This window comes from Benincasa hispida, chromosome 11, assembly GCF_009727055.1.
Source record: "Benincasa hispida cultivar B227 chromosome 11, ASM972705v1, whole genome shotgun sequence".
In the NCBI taxonomy this organism is placed as follows: domain Eukaryota; kingdom Viridiplantae; phylum Streptophyta; class Magnoliopsida; order Cucurbitales; family Cucurbitaceae; genus Benincasa; species Benincasa hispida.
In genome coordinates, this window is record NC_052359.1 from 6,797,452 (window position 1) to 6,815,770 (window position 18,319).

The window sequence follows — 18,319 nt, forward strand, 5'->3', positions numbered from 1 at the left end:
TATAATTTGATATATCTTGTCTTATTTATCCCAATTCAATCATAAATCGTTTGGTTTCAAAATTTTCAAAATATCTATTTTAATCCATACACAATTTGAGTACAAACATTTTGATAATTTTCATGTTAAAATTTCAATTAATTTTCATTGACCCAAGTCTCGATACTCATTTTTAACTTGAAATCACTCTTTTATTATACATATTAATTATTATAAATACTCAAAGTTACTTTATTAACTAAATTTTCAACAAAAAGTAAAAGTAAATACCAAGATGAGTATTTTTCAATAAAACAAAATCGTGATAATAAAGACATTTTGATGTTAAGAGAGCGAATTGGCAAATGTGAGAGTGTCATTACCTAATTTTTTACCAAAAAGTAAAGGTAAAGGCCAAGATGAGTATTTTTAAAAAAGTTGTGATAATATGGATATTTTAGTGTTGAGAGAGCAAAGTAATATGTGAAAGTTGGAGGACCATAGTATATATTTTTAAAAGTTTTAAGGACAGAAAAATGACAAATTTGAAAATCATGGACCAAAATAGGATGTGGATCTACTAGATATATTTTAAAGTTTATGAATTTATTAGGCGATACACTAAGTGGGAGATTTAAATTCTAACTGCATGGCATCATATATAGTTGTGACAAACAATTGGACGATAGATTAAAAAAGTTATTATGGACATGTTCGAGAGTGATTTTGAGGTATTTAAAATCATTTTTGTTATTTTCAAGATTACTTTGAAATTACTTTTAGTCATTTAGACCCATTTGATAACTATTTAGTTTTTTGTTTTTGTTTTTTAAAATTAAGCTTATATCATTTTTTTTTATTATTATTATTTGCATCTTTTTAAGTATAATAGTCGAATTCTTGACTAAATTCTAAAAATAAAAGCAATTTTTAAAAAAAAAACGTTTTTTTTAGTTGTCAAATTTTGACTTATTTTTTAGACCAATGAAAAATAGATAATAAAGGAAAAAAATTTAGAGGTGGAAATAAATGTCCATAGGCTTAATTTTGAAAAACAAAACAACAAACCAAAATGATTACCAAACCGAACTTTAAAATCATTTTTTAATAATATAAATTTTATTTCATTGAATTAATTTTTAGAGATTACAAGTATGTTTTCGAATAAATTTGAACATAATATAAGTAATTCTAATCGTTTTAAAATCACTCACAAAACACATGCATTAATTTAATCAAATACAGTTGATCAAATTTATCAAAAATAAAATTCTAACATATTGGGGAATATAACATTACCTGTCCATTAATTTCTAATGAGTTGATGAAAAATATTTAGTTAAAAAAGAAATATTGGTGTCTAAACTCGGTAATCATTTAGTTCTTAAACTTCATTCCATAATAATTCAATATAGGTATACTTAAAATTATATCGATAAAGTATAAGAATTTTAATAAGTAACAATTTAGTCTATATGTTTTAAAATATATAATAATTTAGGGTCTGTTTGATAAGATTTTCGTTTTTGTTTTTCGTTTTTTAATAAACGAACTTATTTAACAACTGATTCCGTTTCATGTTTCTAAAATTTGAGGAATGTTCCTAAAAAATGGAAAATTTTGAAAAACTACCACCAAAAAAAAAGTTTTCTACAGTTCCATTTTTACCCTATATTAAATATTTATTTTATTTAACAAAATGGACAGTTTTGCATATCCACAATTTCCTTTATCTTTTTATTGTGGGTTGAGATGGACACTTTTATTTTGTTTTTTTATATATATATTTATTTTCATCTTTCATCTTTTATTTATTAATTTTATATTAAAGAAATCTGCTATATTTCTACTCTATTTTAATTTTGAATTTTAAAATGATTCAATAGTTAGATTTATATATTATTTACGAGGGCACTCTTATTTTTTATTTACTTTTTTATATTTATTTTCATCTTTTATATTTTATTTATTAATTTTGTTATTTACAAAAATAATTTTGCTATATTTATATTTTATCTTAATTTTGAATTTTAAAAGTCTTCAATATTTAGATTTTTATATATTATTTTAGTTTCCAATATGTATACTATTTTTTTTTGTATATATATTTCAACATTAAACTTTGCGATATGCATGTTTATATATTTTATTAATTCTAATATTTCAGTATATCTGAAATTAAGTAGATTTTTATTGTATATATAAATTTTGTCGATTAAAACATTCATTTAATTTAACTTTAATATTTTACAACTACGACATTTACACGATAAGAGGATTAAGTTAGATTTGACTTGACGTCGTTTAAGACATATGACTATGATAGGGTCAATCAAATTTGGACAACATATAAAGAATATGATACAATTTGTTATTATATTTAGTTTTCATTGGGACTTAATTGTATTAGATGACATCAACTTTTGATAATATATTTTTTTTATATTTAATGTACGACTTATCTTCTTATATATATATATATATATAAATAAAAGAAAAATATAAGGAAAAACAAAAAAAAAATAGTTATGAAACAAGTTTATTTATTTATTTATTTTTTTTTAAAAAGACAGTAATGATTATCAAATATATTCATATTTTTTGTTCTAAAAAAAAGGGAAAACTGGGAATGGAGAATGGAAAACAGGAAACAAAAACGTTATCAAACGGGTCCTTAATCCCCATCATGACAAACCCCATTAAAACTAAGTATCAATTGTATGACCGCAAATAGATTATGGCACGAGTAGATATTGAACGACAACCCAACGCGATGACCTCCTATCAACAACTATGCATCAAATATGACACTATCTTAAGAAATAAACAAGTTTGCACAAAGGAATTTGGGAAAGAACCATAAACAAATACATGCAACGATACAAATTGAGCAAGAATGCATGACTTCATTAGTTTTACCCGATTTAGCACGTTTGTGTGCATTCGTCCATCATCGTGGGTTGGGTGAATATCCGAGTCATTTTTTAAAACTTAGGTCACATTTACTAAACCATAATGAAAATGAATGTAATCGTAACAGAATTTGATCGATAGATCAATTGTAATAAACTTAAATCGCAAATGTAATTAGATTTATTTTGATTCCGTTTATTTATAATTATGAATTTTATCACATTTATTGTTATTATTACCATTACTATTACCTTTAAGGATGAAGTGATAACTGTAACGATAACAATAAAGATGTCAAAAATCATAATTTATTATTTATAACAGTAATAATAATGGTAACTGCAATAGTAACAAAAATACGACATAATTTTCATAAGTAATTGGATCGAGCACGCTCCGTTCGTCAACCGGTTTGCATTTTTTATTACAAATTTGGAAGTGGACCCTATGTATCGATGCAAAATACAAACAAACAACATTAAAAGTAATCAAATGTAACTCACTTTTTACATTGCCATTGATTTATTACGTTTTTAGTGAGATAAACTTCACTAAACTCCTACAAATGAATACAAAAAAAAACAACCTCATTAGCACATGAATACATTTATGAGATTTTAATTTTTATTTAAAAAAAAGGGACAAATTTTCAACTTAAAATCTTGGAGACTAAATTCCAATTCTCTGTCGACCCTCTTACCAAATTTGTAATTTAACCAAATGTAAGATTTTTTTAAACTAATTATGTAGAAAGAAAGGTCAAATTACAAAAATAACCCTCAAGTATAGTGATAGTTACAATTTCATTTTCAAACTTTTAATTGTAAAAATCGAGCTCTCAAATTTACCTAAGTGTTGAAATTGGACTCTTAAACATACGTATATAATTATAGAAATGGTAAATATCCACTCGAATTTTGTCATTTTGGAGGCCTTAATTATTTGTAACAAAAAATCCAAGTACATACGTGTCTAATTTCTACATTTATAAAATTTTTAGGGTCAAAATTCTAATAGTTGTTTGAGTTTAGAAAACTTATTTTTATTTAAATATATTTTTTTATAATAATCTATTAAAATACATTTTTAAAAACTATTTTGGTGATTTTCACCCTTCGTTGGGAAAAAAAAATCCAGCAAAGGATAAGAACAAGAGCTGTAATTTGCAGTACAAAAGTCCATTTCCCACGATGACGACGACTTTGTATCATAGAACCTTCCTTCAATCTTCGTTTCAAACATGGGGCATACGCTTGGCTTGAACAATCCCACTTCTCATTTTGAGCGCAATCGAGTTGCAAAACCTCTCTCTCCGGGAAGCTTCTGAATTTCTCGTCAACAATGGCTTCCATCTATTCCTGTATTGAATGCGGAACGAATCTGAATCTAAATTCCAGTCATCTCTTCCCACCGGATTTCTATTTCGAGGCCGGAAACAAGGGCACCCTTTCGTTTTCCTTCATCGACTCCACCAAGTTCAGGCTCGAGAAAGAGGACAAGCTCCGACCATTCTTCGAGACCGTCAACTATTGGGGAATCCAGCGGAAACGGACCAAGCTCAAGTGCAATTCCTGTGGGCATCTCGTCGGTTATCTTTACGACGATGGGCCTCCTCTGACCGACAGTCCAGGTCAGTACCACTTTGGACCTAGCCAGGTTATTCCCCGAGCTCCCAGGTACAGATTCAAGATCAAGGCTCTTCGGATTACCTCAGAGAGTTGAAACATTTTGATAATCGCACATTAGGGTTTCAAAGTTCTAAGATTTGAGTATGTTTTTCAACTCTTGCATAGTTGATTTGGGTCTGTTTTTGCTATGGGATCTGTGAATATTGTCTACATCGTCAATACACACTACTGTTACTGTACAAATATGTTGAACTTCAATAGAATGCTTGTGAAATGTTCTGTTCATTTTATTGCTTTTGATGTAGAAATAAAAAGCAGCCCTTTGAGTCCTTTAACATTCATATAAGCTGGAAAACAGGAAGGAAAATTTCTTCATATCCTGGATTTGGATGCTTGTAATTCGTGTAGAAACATGGAGAACCTGATTTTTATTATGTTCATTAAGAAGATAAATGCCCTGACCATCCAAACTGGTCTTGTTAATGACTCAGTCTTGTGTGTTGACCAAACTTCTTATCACATAGTGTAGAATTCCTCCATGATCAAAATAAGTGAGTTCAACCTGCACCCATTTTAACCAATATCATTACCCTCACTCTTGTATCTACGTTAATTCAGTATTGAGCCAAGAGTAAATATACTCAACAACTTAATTGACCGAAAGAGGATAAAAGGAAACAAACAACGGACTTCTTGCTGAAGATGAAGGAAAGGTATCTGTACCATGACAACATCAAAGATGGAAAGTTTCTCTCCAGTGGGAAGTGTATAGTTTTTGGTCCAACCTCTCCATCTAATAGTTTATTGAAATGTCTTATATTGGCAAAAGCACCAGGGATCATCACCTCATGGTTTCCCCGATGACTACCATAAGAGTTGAAGTCTTTGCGATTAGTCCTGTGGTCCATTAGGTATCTGGCGACTGGGCTCTCTTTGTGTAGGCTACCAGATGGTGAGATGTGGTCTGTTGTAATGCTGTTTTCTAAACTGAGCAAACAGCAAGCGTTCTTCACTCCATTAGGTCCAGGAGGAGTCATAGTCATGTCTTTGAAGAAAGGGGTTTTTGTACATAAGTTGATGATGGTCCCACCAATTGTACAAAGTTCCAAAAGGCAATTGATTCCAGGTCGAGTTTCCTTTGTTGATTTCTTTGTATACTTCTTGAAACATATTTGGCAAGACATTTGATTCCACAACCTATGGCGAAAAAGAAAAAGAAAAATTTGTGCAAGAATTCAAACCTGAGCAAGCAATTCAGCATTGTGGGTTTGCAAACTTACGTGTGTTGTTTCTTCACTTGATGGCCAAATATCCTTGAGAAATATCTTCTTCCCTTCCTTTCCAACTCCAATAGGTTCATTCTCAAAATCAAAGTTCACCTATTGCAGCAGTAGTTCAATATCAACTAGTTAGATACTATAATAATTCATCTAGTATTTTAGGACGAGAGTGCTCCTCTTTTCCATATCTTTCGGGGTCATTTTTAATGGTGCGGTCAACCTTAAAAAACAAAGCAAAGATCAGAAACTGAGTTGATAATATTTGATGTGCAATGTGAAATATTATTTTTTTCCTATGAAATGACTTGTTAATTTAGACCTTCTAAACTTTACCCGCAAGAGCATAGGCAACCAGAGAGACAAGATAATTTGCCCTTGTCAAAGGGTGTACACGACCCTCAAAGTTCCTGTTTCTAGACAGAACTACCGTTGCTGCAAGTGTATAAGTTACAACATCAGTGATTCACGTGCTTACCTGAGCTAGAGAGGCTAAAGGATACCAGTGGGAAAGATTAAACTTTTCTTTACCATTATCAGAAATTGCAGAGGCCACCTCTTCATCTAGATCGTCTTAATTACCAATGCATGTTGTGCATCCATACCCAACAGTATTGAACCTTAGCTTATCTAAATACTTCTACAATCCACTGCAGAAATGCAATTATTGACTTCAGAAATATAACCCTCCATACTACAACAACAAAAACAAGAAGAGGAACAGAAAAACTCCCAATCAGAAGAATAAATGAATTATAATAGTTCATTCTATGTTGAATTTCTTAATTCAATTTTTACTTCTCATTTAACAACAGAAGCATTTGAGAGTTTGATAATGACACCTCTTTTCCAAGTATTTGGTTACCACTCTTGAATCTAGAGCAAGACTGGTCTTTATCCAACAACAACCCAGCCCGAAAGACAAAGTCTATGGCCACCAACTAGACTTAAAGAGTGATTCAGTCGATACAGAGGTAAGAAAGAAGATAGATTCCCCTCCCGAAGATTGGCTTAACCTGTGCAGAGACCAAATATCAATGGTGTGTTTTGGAATAGATTTGATAAGATGTTTCATTTTGTTTGTCATTGTCCTCCTGAAAGGAATCATGGATACACAGGCCAGGCCATGCAAGGAGGTAGGAACGGGGAACAACTTGCACACGTCTAAACCAAGTTCACAAGCTTTCTTGGCAACCAAGGCAACACCAAGCATAGTGTTGGTGCAGCTAGTAATAGCTGCCATTACAAAAACACCATGCCCAAGCTCAGTTGTTGTTCCATGAAAACTGAATTCTACAACCTTAGTTTGTGATTCCTTTGGTATAGCAAAGCCCTGCACAACCAATTATTCCTGAAGCGTATGCAGGGCAGCTTTTTAGAAAGGAAAAACTTCCCATCTGAAAGATAAATGAAAACCGTTAAACCTTAAATCCAGCCCCGTTGTTTAGACATGACTTCCAATCTGCCTTCATTTCTTGCAAAGGGACCCGATCATGTGGTCTGTCAAGTATTACATCCCAGAAGAAGATCATGAATTATACCGATATCATACTGTCAGATTATGGGATATCTTTCCAACTGTCAGGGTTGAAATTTACTTGCCTTCGATATCTTATAAAGTATTGTAATTTTCAGAATTTAAAAGTAGATCATAATGTGAAGTAAAAGATATTTCATTTCGACATTAATGATATGTAGCCTCAGGAAATTGAGCTCAACTGGAAATGAGATCTGTTAGAGTCTAATACTTCCATTTTTGGGTTTGTCATGAAAACAAGTCTACATTGGGAAGAACCTAAAACGGTACCTTTTAGGACCAGAAACACATGGTTTGACGTCCTCAAGATTGAGCTCAAGATGAGACGAGTAAACTCTTTTTTCCAGTTGCTGCTTCAATCAGTAAACTTCTATAAGTTAAAATAAATCAATCCATTACCATTTGGATTCCAGAGATTACATCGTGTAAAGTTAGAAGTGAAGTTCTTAGCTTACCTCGTTATAGTCCACAAACATCTTATTAGCTCTCAAGTAAGACTCTATAATACAAATCTAAATAAAAACTTCTAACAATTTCATCAGTTCTGCCAGTGATCACTGCAAAGTGACATGATCAATAGGAAAGAAACTCATTATTGCACCATAGTCGGGAGCCATATTAGCCATGGTGGCTCTATCAGCTAAAGAAAGTTCACTCATGCCTTCTCCTGCATAGGAAAATAACAGGTTTCTTTTTTCCATTTTCTTTTATTGTTTTTTTGCTTTCTGATGCATTAGAATGCCTAATAATTTTGAAGAGCCAACAATGATGTAAAAAGATGAAGATTACCAAAGAACTCTACAAATTTTCCAACAATCCCATATTTTCTTAGCATTTGAGTTACAGTCAAGACCAAGTCATCGCACCATCTCTCATTTTTCCTTTCAACTTGAATCCAATTACCGCAGGCAAGACCATGCTCATGGGCTACACAAGTAATAAGACATTTCTATTTATTCAAGACCTATCGAATAACGCTTTTTTTTTTTTTTCTTTCTAAAAAATAAAATTCTTGATTTAGGATTTGTTTTGTTTTTTTTGTTTCAAGGAACAAAGAAAAAAAAGGGGGGAAATTGTGACTAAATGAAACCTATTTATTTATTTTGAGGTGTGGGTTGAACTTTGAAGTATTTGTTCTTAATTGACCAACCCAACTACCTCATCCATGTGAACCATTACTTAAGAACCAATATATTTGGAATTGCTTATTCAACCTACCCAAAATTTGTAATTAATGTTAAAAAATGGCTCACATCTAAGAAAAGGATCTTCATTCCGTCCAATCATCTGTACCATACCATTAATACATTTTCTTTGTAAAGAACAATTCAAATCTTAGTCTCTTTCTTTGACTTTTAGTAGAAAATTAGAAAACCAGATTCACATTCAAGTGAATCTTAATCAATAACACACGATATAGGTGAATCTTAATCAATAACACATGATATAAATGAATACAAGATTGCATACAAAACAAGAATTTAACTTTTTTAAAGAAAACCTGGCCAAGCATTGCAGCAACACCCAATCCATTAATCATGGTGGTGTGTGAATTTGTCCCAATAACACTGTCCGGGTAAAGCACGTTGAACACAACTCTCCCAAGATGTTCAAGAAATTCATGCCCAAAAGATTAACCTGCAAATTCATGCCCAAACAACCTTCGTTATGGATATTCATGGATTGGATCGAGTTGGATCAACAAAACTCCTAGCCTAACCCATGTACTTGGATTGAACCAATTCGATGAAATCATGAACCAACCAAACTTAAAAAGATTTGACAACTCAACCTAATTAATCTCGTTCAATCTGAGTTTTATTTATTTTTTTATTTGTTGGGTTCTTTGAATGCCTGTACCTACGGTTCTTAAGATCAAAGTAACGTTTCGCGTTTCAGTACGTGATGCCAGGAGGAACAATGAGCATGTCGTGGAATGCATTGGATCCCCATTTGAGAAAAGCAAATCTTTCTTTGTTTCTATGGAACTCAAGCTCCATATTGGCCTCCACAGCCTTTTCTGATCTTGCTATGTCAACCTCTACTGAATGGTCAATCACAAGATCTACCGGAATCTACATTATCCAAGGACAAGTTTACATATATAAATCAAAGTTTAGATTTATTTTGGTCACGTTTCGATATACCCTTAAAAAGGATTAAAACCAATTCTTACCTCTCATCTGTGTTTGAACTATAACTTAAAAATACAATTATTAAGAAAAGCAAAAAGTACCTGAGAGGTATAATTTATCCTAAATTTCATTCTCTGTATATACCTTTCTACTAATTAAGCTCTTCCTACCCACTTTCTTTTACTAATCTTTCTTTTTGCACTTACTTTTTCATTTTATATATGCATACACGTTTTAACTTTGCTTATTAAATATGAACATTATTCATTCACTAATGATTTTTCTTTTTAGAGGAACATATTGGGCTTATTAAATATGAACATGGTTCATTCACTAATGATTTTTCTTTTTAGATGAATACATTGGGGTCATTTGACTTCCTATTTGAGGGTATAAATCTTATCTAGTTGAGTTGTGCTTAAGTTTTTCACTCACTAATGGACTAATCTTGTTGGAGTCGTCACCCATGTTGTTGACTACATCTCTCATGCAAGCAAGATCAATCACTCCACTGAAATCCTGATCACCATTGATCAATTCAAATTCTTCACAACTTCATAAACTTACAATCTTAATCGATCTATTGGCTACACTATTAATACACCTGAAGCAGAACTACGACAGGCTTAAATGGGATTTCAATTTGTCTGGGACAAGTCTTTTCCCAATCAAGAATTTTCTCAACATCTTCGGACTTCACCTGAAATTCATCACAATTGCGTATTGCTGATTCCAGAAGCAGTCTAATTGAAAATGGCAACTTCTCTGCAATGCAACACAACATATCTAGGTTTAGACGTACATAGTTTGTCTATTGTAAGACTCTATTTAAAATGACTTTTCAAGCCCTTAAAAAAGTCATTTCAAATTGAACTCTTAACACAGGTGCACGTACGATAGTAGTACTATAAATTCTCTTGAAGCTTTCTTGTTTCCAAGGCTGGAAACGACTTAGTTTGTCTACATTGTAAGGCTCTATTTGAAATGACTTTTCAAGTGCTTCAAATACCATTTTAAATCGACAAAAATATAAATTCTTTTGAAGCTTTCTTGTATCTAAGGCTAGAAACGATAGTACTTGGTTAAGGTTCTGATATGACATGTAATGTGATGCAGGTGGATTTGATAGAAATGAAAAAGAAAGGAAGAAAAGCTGACCAATTTGAGGATCTTGGAGAAGAGGCAAAGAGAAATAGGAGGCCAAGTGACCACCTTCTGGCTTCTCGAGCTTCTTAATTAGCCTGTTGAATAGATTTTGCAGTCCTCTCATGATTTTAAGATTGAGAGGGAAAAAAAAACAGAGACAGAGACAGATTTCTCGGAAAAAGAGGCTGCTTCTGTCGGTTGTTTTGTATGTACATCCTGAGTAAGCTCCTACATGTCGATCCTTAACAGAACTACTGTTTTCTTTTTCTTTTTCTTTTTCTTTTTAGAGGCTATATATATATATATATATATTATTTTAATAACATACGGGTGGAAGTGATTCGAACTACAGATTTTTTGGTCGTTAACATACATTGGATATTAGTTGAGTTATGTTCACTTTGGCTAGAGGTTAAGTAATAGAAAAAATAGTCTAACATTTGAGATGGTCATTTGTAACTTATTTATTGAGCTATATTTAGACGTGAACTATTTCATATATGTTACTATATTGAATTATAATCGTGATATATAATCTACTACTTATTTAGAGAAAGATTCGATTTTTAACTCAAACTCATGAGGTTGTACTAATTTTCACCCTTAACTTTCAATTTCATCAATCAAGTGATTGAGGTCAGTAGTTACTCATATAAAAGTATTGACTTTTGAGATATAGTAATATGGAGAAGACTAAATTGTTTAAGCACTAACAGAATAAAAAATGTCTCTTGTTTCAAAGAGAGTAGAATGAGTTATTCACAATTCATTTGTAGATCTTAGATTTCAATATGTGTAGGTATTTCTATCTACCATTTAATTTTTACCAATTCACTCACTAATTTTAACCGAAAACAATTCAAAAATAGCAACAAAAATTCATTCATTTCAATAATAGCAAGTTTTGCACAAATTTTAGCTTAAGGTGCAAACAAAATTAACATCGAACAACTTTGTCAAAACTGTTGGGAAAAAAAAAAAAAAAAAAAAACCTCCAGAACAATTTTGTACCATACAAGTTGTTTAAATTAATTGAATGCATATATATATATATATATGTATGTATGTATGTATATATTAACAATATTTCGAAATCAAAATTTGTATCACTTTCTTAATTTTAGGTTTAGCATTGAAACACTTGTTTATATGAGATAAATTTTTATCATTGTCTCTGTGAGGAGAACAAAGCGATACATACGATTATCGCTTTGACATATTTTTTGGGATTTTTGTTTTTCTTTTATTTGAAAAGATGTGTTTTTCTTATAGCTTCTGATGCTTGATGATGACAATGTTAGAGACCAATTGGTCTTTGGGTTTGTATGGTTAATGCCTAAAAAAAATGGTCATAGGCCGTACGGATTAGCCAATGCGGAATATGTCCGGAAAGAGGGATAAAAACGACGTCGTCTGAATTAGTCAAAAGGAAGAACAAAAAAATGTCAAAAATTTTTTAAAATTGAAAATTCAAATTAATGCAACTAAATTCCTTAAATCTCTTTCATTGTCACTACTAGAAATATTCAAAACGGAAATATTAATAACATGTCTCCATTTCATATAGTTTTTTTTTCTCATGCATTTCACAACTACCCTAAGCTACGTCGAAATTAATACAAATTATTTTAGTTTTCTCCTTCAATGTATTTCTATGGTTCTCAAATAATTGAAAAAGATTCGAGAGACCTCCAATAAGTTTCTTTATAGGCTAAATTACAAGTTTCGTTCTTCAACTTTTAAGTTTGTGTCTATTTAATCCCTAGACTTTAAAAAATGACTAATTTGTCCATTAAACTTTTAATTTTATGTTTAATATGTCCCTCGAGTTTTTGACCTATTCAACTTTTCTTTGAAATCTAGAGATTACTTAACACATAATTGAAAGTTTAGGGTCTTATTAAATAGTTGGAGTCAAGTTGATATCCAATAAATTAATGAGTTTTTCAAATTTTTCAATATGACAAGTTTAGCTTATTAGGCACAAATTTAACACTCTAGGGGTTAAATAGATAAAAACTTAAAAGTTCAAAGACTAAACTTGTGATTTAACTCAAAATTACGAGTGGTTCTTGAACTTTTAAACTTGTGTTTATTGGTCTTTTTTAATTATGTCTAATATTAGGTTCTTGAATTTTCAATTTCGTATCTAATAAATCTCAACTATATTTTAAAAAATTAATTGATCTACTATATAAAATTTGAAATTTGCATGTAATTGAATTGTAAGCTTCCATTTTTTTCTTTCTAGTGGAGTCTTGAATTTTAAAAAGATATTAAATAGGACAAAACGTATTAAACACATAATCGAAAATTTAATAATTTATTTGATACAAAACTAATCTATTATATACATCTTTTAATTTGTTAAGAACGTATTGAACACATAATTGAAAATTCATACATTTATTAAATATTATTGAAAATTTAAGAATTAAATAGATATGAACCTAAAAATTTAGGGATTAAATTTATAATTTAACATTTAAAAAATACGAGAATAGGGATGGATTTTTAAAATTGGGGACCAAATATAATTTTCAATCCTCATCTTAGAAATTAATTAGAAAGATCCTTTCCCATCCTAATCAAAACAAGAGATTTCTAGTACCATTAAATTTTGTTATAATAAAAGAAATGATTTTATTTTATTTTTTTTTTCAATTTCTATATACACCAAGAAAGAAAGCGTGTGGGAAGTAGAAAATACTGTTCTAATTGAAACTTTAATTTAATTTAATTTAATTTCCTCCAAAGTCAATTCCATACCTAATTTATAATCCTCAATAGGAACTATTATTAAATTTGAATATCACTTAAAAAAATCTAAAATTAGAGTCCTTAATAAATACCAGTTCTGAAATTTTGTTCCCTTTTGAAGAAAAAAATAAAACTAACTCACCTAACGTTCTGTAATCAATCATGGTATCTTCTAATAATAAAAATGTTCAATATTTTGTAAATTTTAAAATTTTAGCCAAGTTCCTTAAAAAAAAATGATAAAAGTATTTATTTCTAATTCTTATAGTAAAATTTAGTTTGTGAAATTTAATACCTTTTAAAAAATTTACGGAGGTACTAAATACAAAATTAAAGTTTTTGAATTCCATTAAAAATAAATTTTAAATTTATGTTAAACATAAAGATTAATTCTTTTAATTTTTTTAGAATTTTTTTATAGATATAAAATTAAAAATTTAGAAATTTATTAGATATTTTTAAAAGTTTAGAAACCAAATAGACATAAATTTAAAGTATAATAATTAGACTTGTATTTTCTTTTCTTTTCTTGCAAACCTATTATTTAACCTTGTTTTTCTTTTAAAAAAAATATATATTTATATGTATCTACAAGGTATTATTGTATTTTTTTCGAGAAAAAAAAAAATCAAATATAGCTTAATTGGCATATGTATTAACGACTAAGAGATATGTAGGTTAATCTCCTATCTTAGAAAATATTGTATTTGAAAAATAATAATAATAATAATAACAACTAATTTACGCTTAACATGTATTTTTCTTAACACACATTTTATGAACCCAACGAATGATGAAAGAAAACTCCGTACTACTGAAAATTTAGACAAAAAAAAAAGTCGTAAAATAATATAACTTTTTTAGAAAAAAAATTCACAGATAGAAAAAATGTCAAACTATTTAAAAAATAGTATAAAAAACATTGATAGACAATGATATAGTTCTATCAATGTCTATCTGTGATAGACTTGTATTAGTTTTAATCTGTCAGTCTCTATAAATCATTCACATATTAATTATCAAACGTATGTTGACTTCTTTAGATGTCGGTTTTATATAATGCACAACTAGAGCAAATGCAGGACGATATTTAAATGAAATTAGATCTAAAAATTTAAACTGACTAATTTTTTAAAGTTGAAGATTTAATTGATACAATTATAAATTTCGTTCAATGTTTTTTTAAATGAAATTGAATGGATGGTTTAGATTGATATAATTACAATTGATACAAATATTTATTCACTGTTTAAATCGATCAACTTCTAAAATTTAGGAGTATAGATTAATATTTTTTCAAAATAATTAATATCAAAACTGCAAAATATAAGAAGTAATGAAATTACTTTTTTGCTATATCTAAGTGGATTGATTTTGACATTAAGCTAACCTTTTATTCTTACCACGCCATAACAAGCGCCAAGTACGTGAAATTAATAAAATTATTTTAGTGCATAAAAAAAAGTTAAAAAAATTATAATTAATGAAATAATCTTGTGGTTTGATTCAAATACTTGTAAATATTTAAAGAAAAACATAAAATAGAAATATATGAAATTTTAAAGGAAAAATGACGCGATTCTCTGTTATTCATATATCCAAGTCAGATTGTGATGCTTCATATCAGTGATATAAATCACAACCATGCACAAAAGTATACACCAACCAAAACCACTCTATCGTATAACCACTTCGACTCAAATAATTGTAATTTGGACAAAGAATGTGTGATTGTATGCACAAGCATATCTCAAGTATTACATCGTGATTTTTATTTGTATGATCTAGATCACACTACATACACAAACGACGTTATACCACTTTGTACTATAATCACTCAACCCACATAGGTGTAACAAAGCAAAGTAAATGACACGATTGTGATGTTTCATATTTATGATCTAGATCAAATCCATATGAGAAAGAACATAGAGAAATTGTGTTGGATGGTCAAAACGAATACTCAATTAAAAATATGACCGGTTTCTGAATTGTATGGTTTATCGCAAAAAAAAAAAAAATTAATAATAATAATAATAATAATGTGTAGGACCCATTTGTAGACGTTTAAAATTTCTTTAAGGAGTTTTATTTTATTTTATTTTAAATATAATTAAATTAAGATTAAAGTCTGGGTTTTTCCTTCTCGAGGATTTTGATCAACACGCAATTTTAGATGTCGACCAAGGCGTTAGATCGATGTTGAACAATATGGTTGAGGATTCGAAACCTTATTGTATAATCTTCAAAGCCAAAATTATGTGCAATATCTATCGAAAGGAAACAATGTTAGTAGCTAACAATATAGGAAGATGTCCAATGGGATAGTCGGCTTGGGTAACCCTAGCCTTTGTTCATCAATATACTATTTTGTTGATCGTTTTCAAGAGCATAGAGTAGAATGAGTGGTTTGGGTTTTTTACGGTCAAGGAAAAATTAAAAAGTACACGGTGATTGTTGAATATTTTTGTCAAATGCTTGATTGTGGACAAATTGAAGGGTTGGACAAATTTGAGGACCCGAAAGCTCTCCTAATCTCATCGAATATATGTAGACATATTTGAAAAATCCTAGCCAAAAGAACAAAAGATGGAAGAAAGATGTCATTATTATCTCTCTCTAGAAATAAAATGTGTTTTTGATAGAAGATTTTCATTGGAACATTGTAAATAGGTATTTGCATATTTTTCTCGAATCTATTAAACTCTTCTTTAAACTATTCTCTTGCTTTTTATTATTTTAACCTCGAGATTTTGATGAGTTGCAAACATCAAGTATTTGTATGCATTAAATATTTTTTGTTTTTGTTTTTTTTTTTAAAAAAAAAGATTTTAAGTGATTAAAATGTGTAAACACTAGGTAATTACATTTTTTTTTTCAAATCTATTGAAGTCTTCTTTATACTATTTATTTACTTTTTATTATTCCAACGTTTGAGATCTTCAATATATTAAGTTATCCAATAGAAAATCCTTTTGTCGAATATAGTATTTTTATCAAAAGATTTAATTTATTATTATAAAGTATTTGTAAGATGAATCTAATTTTAAGTAGGTTGCTTTACTTTCTTTGGGACTATCATGGGCACCAAATTTTTTTTTTTCAAAAATATCACTTTTTGGTTTGTTAAATTAGTATAGTATCTTAAATTAGAAATTTTAGGGAATTTTTGGTCGGATGGTTAAGATCATTAGATGTTTTATTTTAAATATATTAGATTAAAAAACAACATAATTGTAGTCGTAAGAATTTGACAACGTATATTTGTCCATTTTTAGTTTCTAAAAAGTAGAAGATTTAATTGTTTAGCTATTTTTCTAAACTAAAATCGGTTTGGCCATTTTTTAAAAATACTATTTTTTTTTTCGGCCACTTATCTATTCGCGTGTAATCACCTTGATTCGAATAATTGTAACAAAGAATAAAATAAAAATTATTAAAAGATGTAAAGACAAAATAAAAATATAGAGATTATTTCATTGCTTAACCTAAATATACCATTTTTTTCACATTAAATCTGAACTTTGGTAATTGGTCAATAACATTACTCTTGAGATTAGAAAGTTTTATTAAATTATTTTGATAATTCAATGTGTATTCTCCATCTTAAAACCAAATCGATATTTTGGTCTAGTCTTATGATTATGAAACCAACTAACTCTTTAAACAGGAAAAAAATTAAATATTAACTTAATTATTAAAAAGATTATATCGGGAATGTACTTATATTTGTACATTATTTCCACCACTCACATAAAATATATATTTTTTTAAAAAAAATCAAAACTTATCATATGACGAGTTATGACTGGACTAAGATAGATCCAGTCCAAGATGCATCTAATATTTTTATTTATTAAAATGGTCAATAATAACTTTAAACTTCTATAAAGTAAAATTGATGATAAAAGATATTGTTTGATTGATGTCGACATTTTAATATCATATTTTACTTTTTTAAATCTTTTATTTAAAGGTCATAGAATATTAAAGAAACCTTTTCAAAGTTTATGATATTATTGAAACAATGTGTATTTTATATAATTTAAACTTTCTATTTTAAACCTTTGCTATATTTAATTATTACATGACAAAAAGAAAATCTACGTCCTTTATTTTTTTTATGTGGTCAGACCTACACAATTATAGTATAGAAGGAATTTACTAACTTAGAAATATTTATTAACATGTGAATGTTGTTTGAACATTATCCTTACGAGCATAACTTAATTGATATAAATATGTATTATCAATTTCAGAGTAGTTTGATCGTCCACCCCACATATTGTCAAAATATATATGTAAAATCGAGATGTATGTCATTATATTGTAAAACAAAACTCAAAGTACGAGGATTAAAATATCATTTTGGTCCATATATTTTGAAATTGAAATTTCATTCAATGTACTTTCAATTGTTTAATTTTAGTGTAAGTATTTTTTATAAGTCTTAAATTTAGTCCATAATGCTAGTTTATTATTGTTTTTTTTTAAAAAATTGTTATTTATATCACTTTTTACCATCAATTTTGAAAACATGTTCACATAATTTATAATATTGAAATGTAAATTATTATCATCATTTATTTAATTTAAATAGGAGTTAATTTTAAAATTTATTCAAATAACAAGTACTAAAATAAAACAATTGGAAAAAGATATATAAAGATCAAATTTGAAAAAAAAAAACCCTTTAAAATATCAAGACCAAAAAATGGTATTTTAATAATTTTTTTTAAAAAAAAATAAAAGCCAATAAAAATTATGCATCACCAAACCCTCCACAGCCTCAAAATCTCCGAAAGATTAATATATATCAAAATCCAAATCCCCAAATGTAATTTCTTTTTTTTTTTAAAAAAAAAAACTTTCAAAATCAAAGTTAAAAAGTCCAAAAAAAAAAAAGAAAGAAAAAAAGTGAAGTTTAAAAAAATGGAAGAAATT

At 28.8% G+C, this 18,319-nt stretch overlaps 1 protein-coding gene across 1 annotated transcript; it reads left to right on the plus strand.

Annotated features, from left to right (window-relative positions):
- Positions 1 to 4,071: 4,071 nt before the first annotated feature.
- LOC120089928 lies at positions 4,072 to 4,850 on the plus strand. Its single transcript, XM_039047372.1, has one exon. The coding sequence runs from the start codon at positions 4,234 to 4,236 to the stop codon at positions 4,612 to 4,614; it is 381 nt and encodes a 126-aa protein (XP_038903300.1). The 5' UTR covers positions 4,072 to 4,233; the 3' UTR covers positions 4,615 to 4,850.
- Positions 4,851 to 18,319: the final 13,469 nt, after the last annotated feature.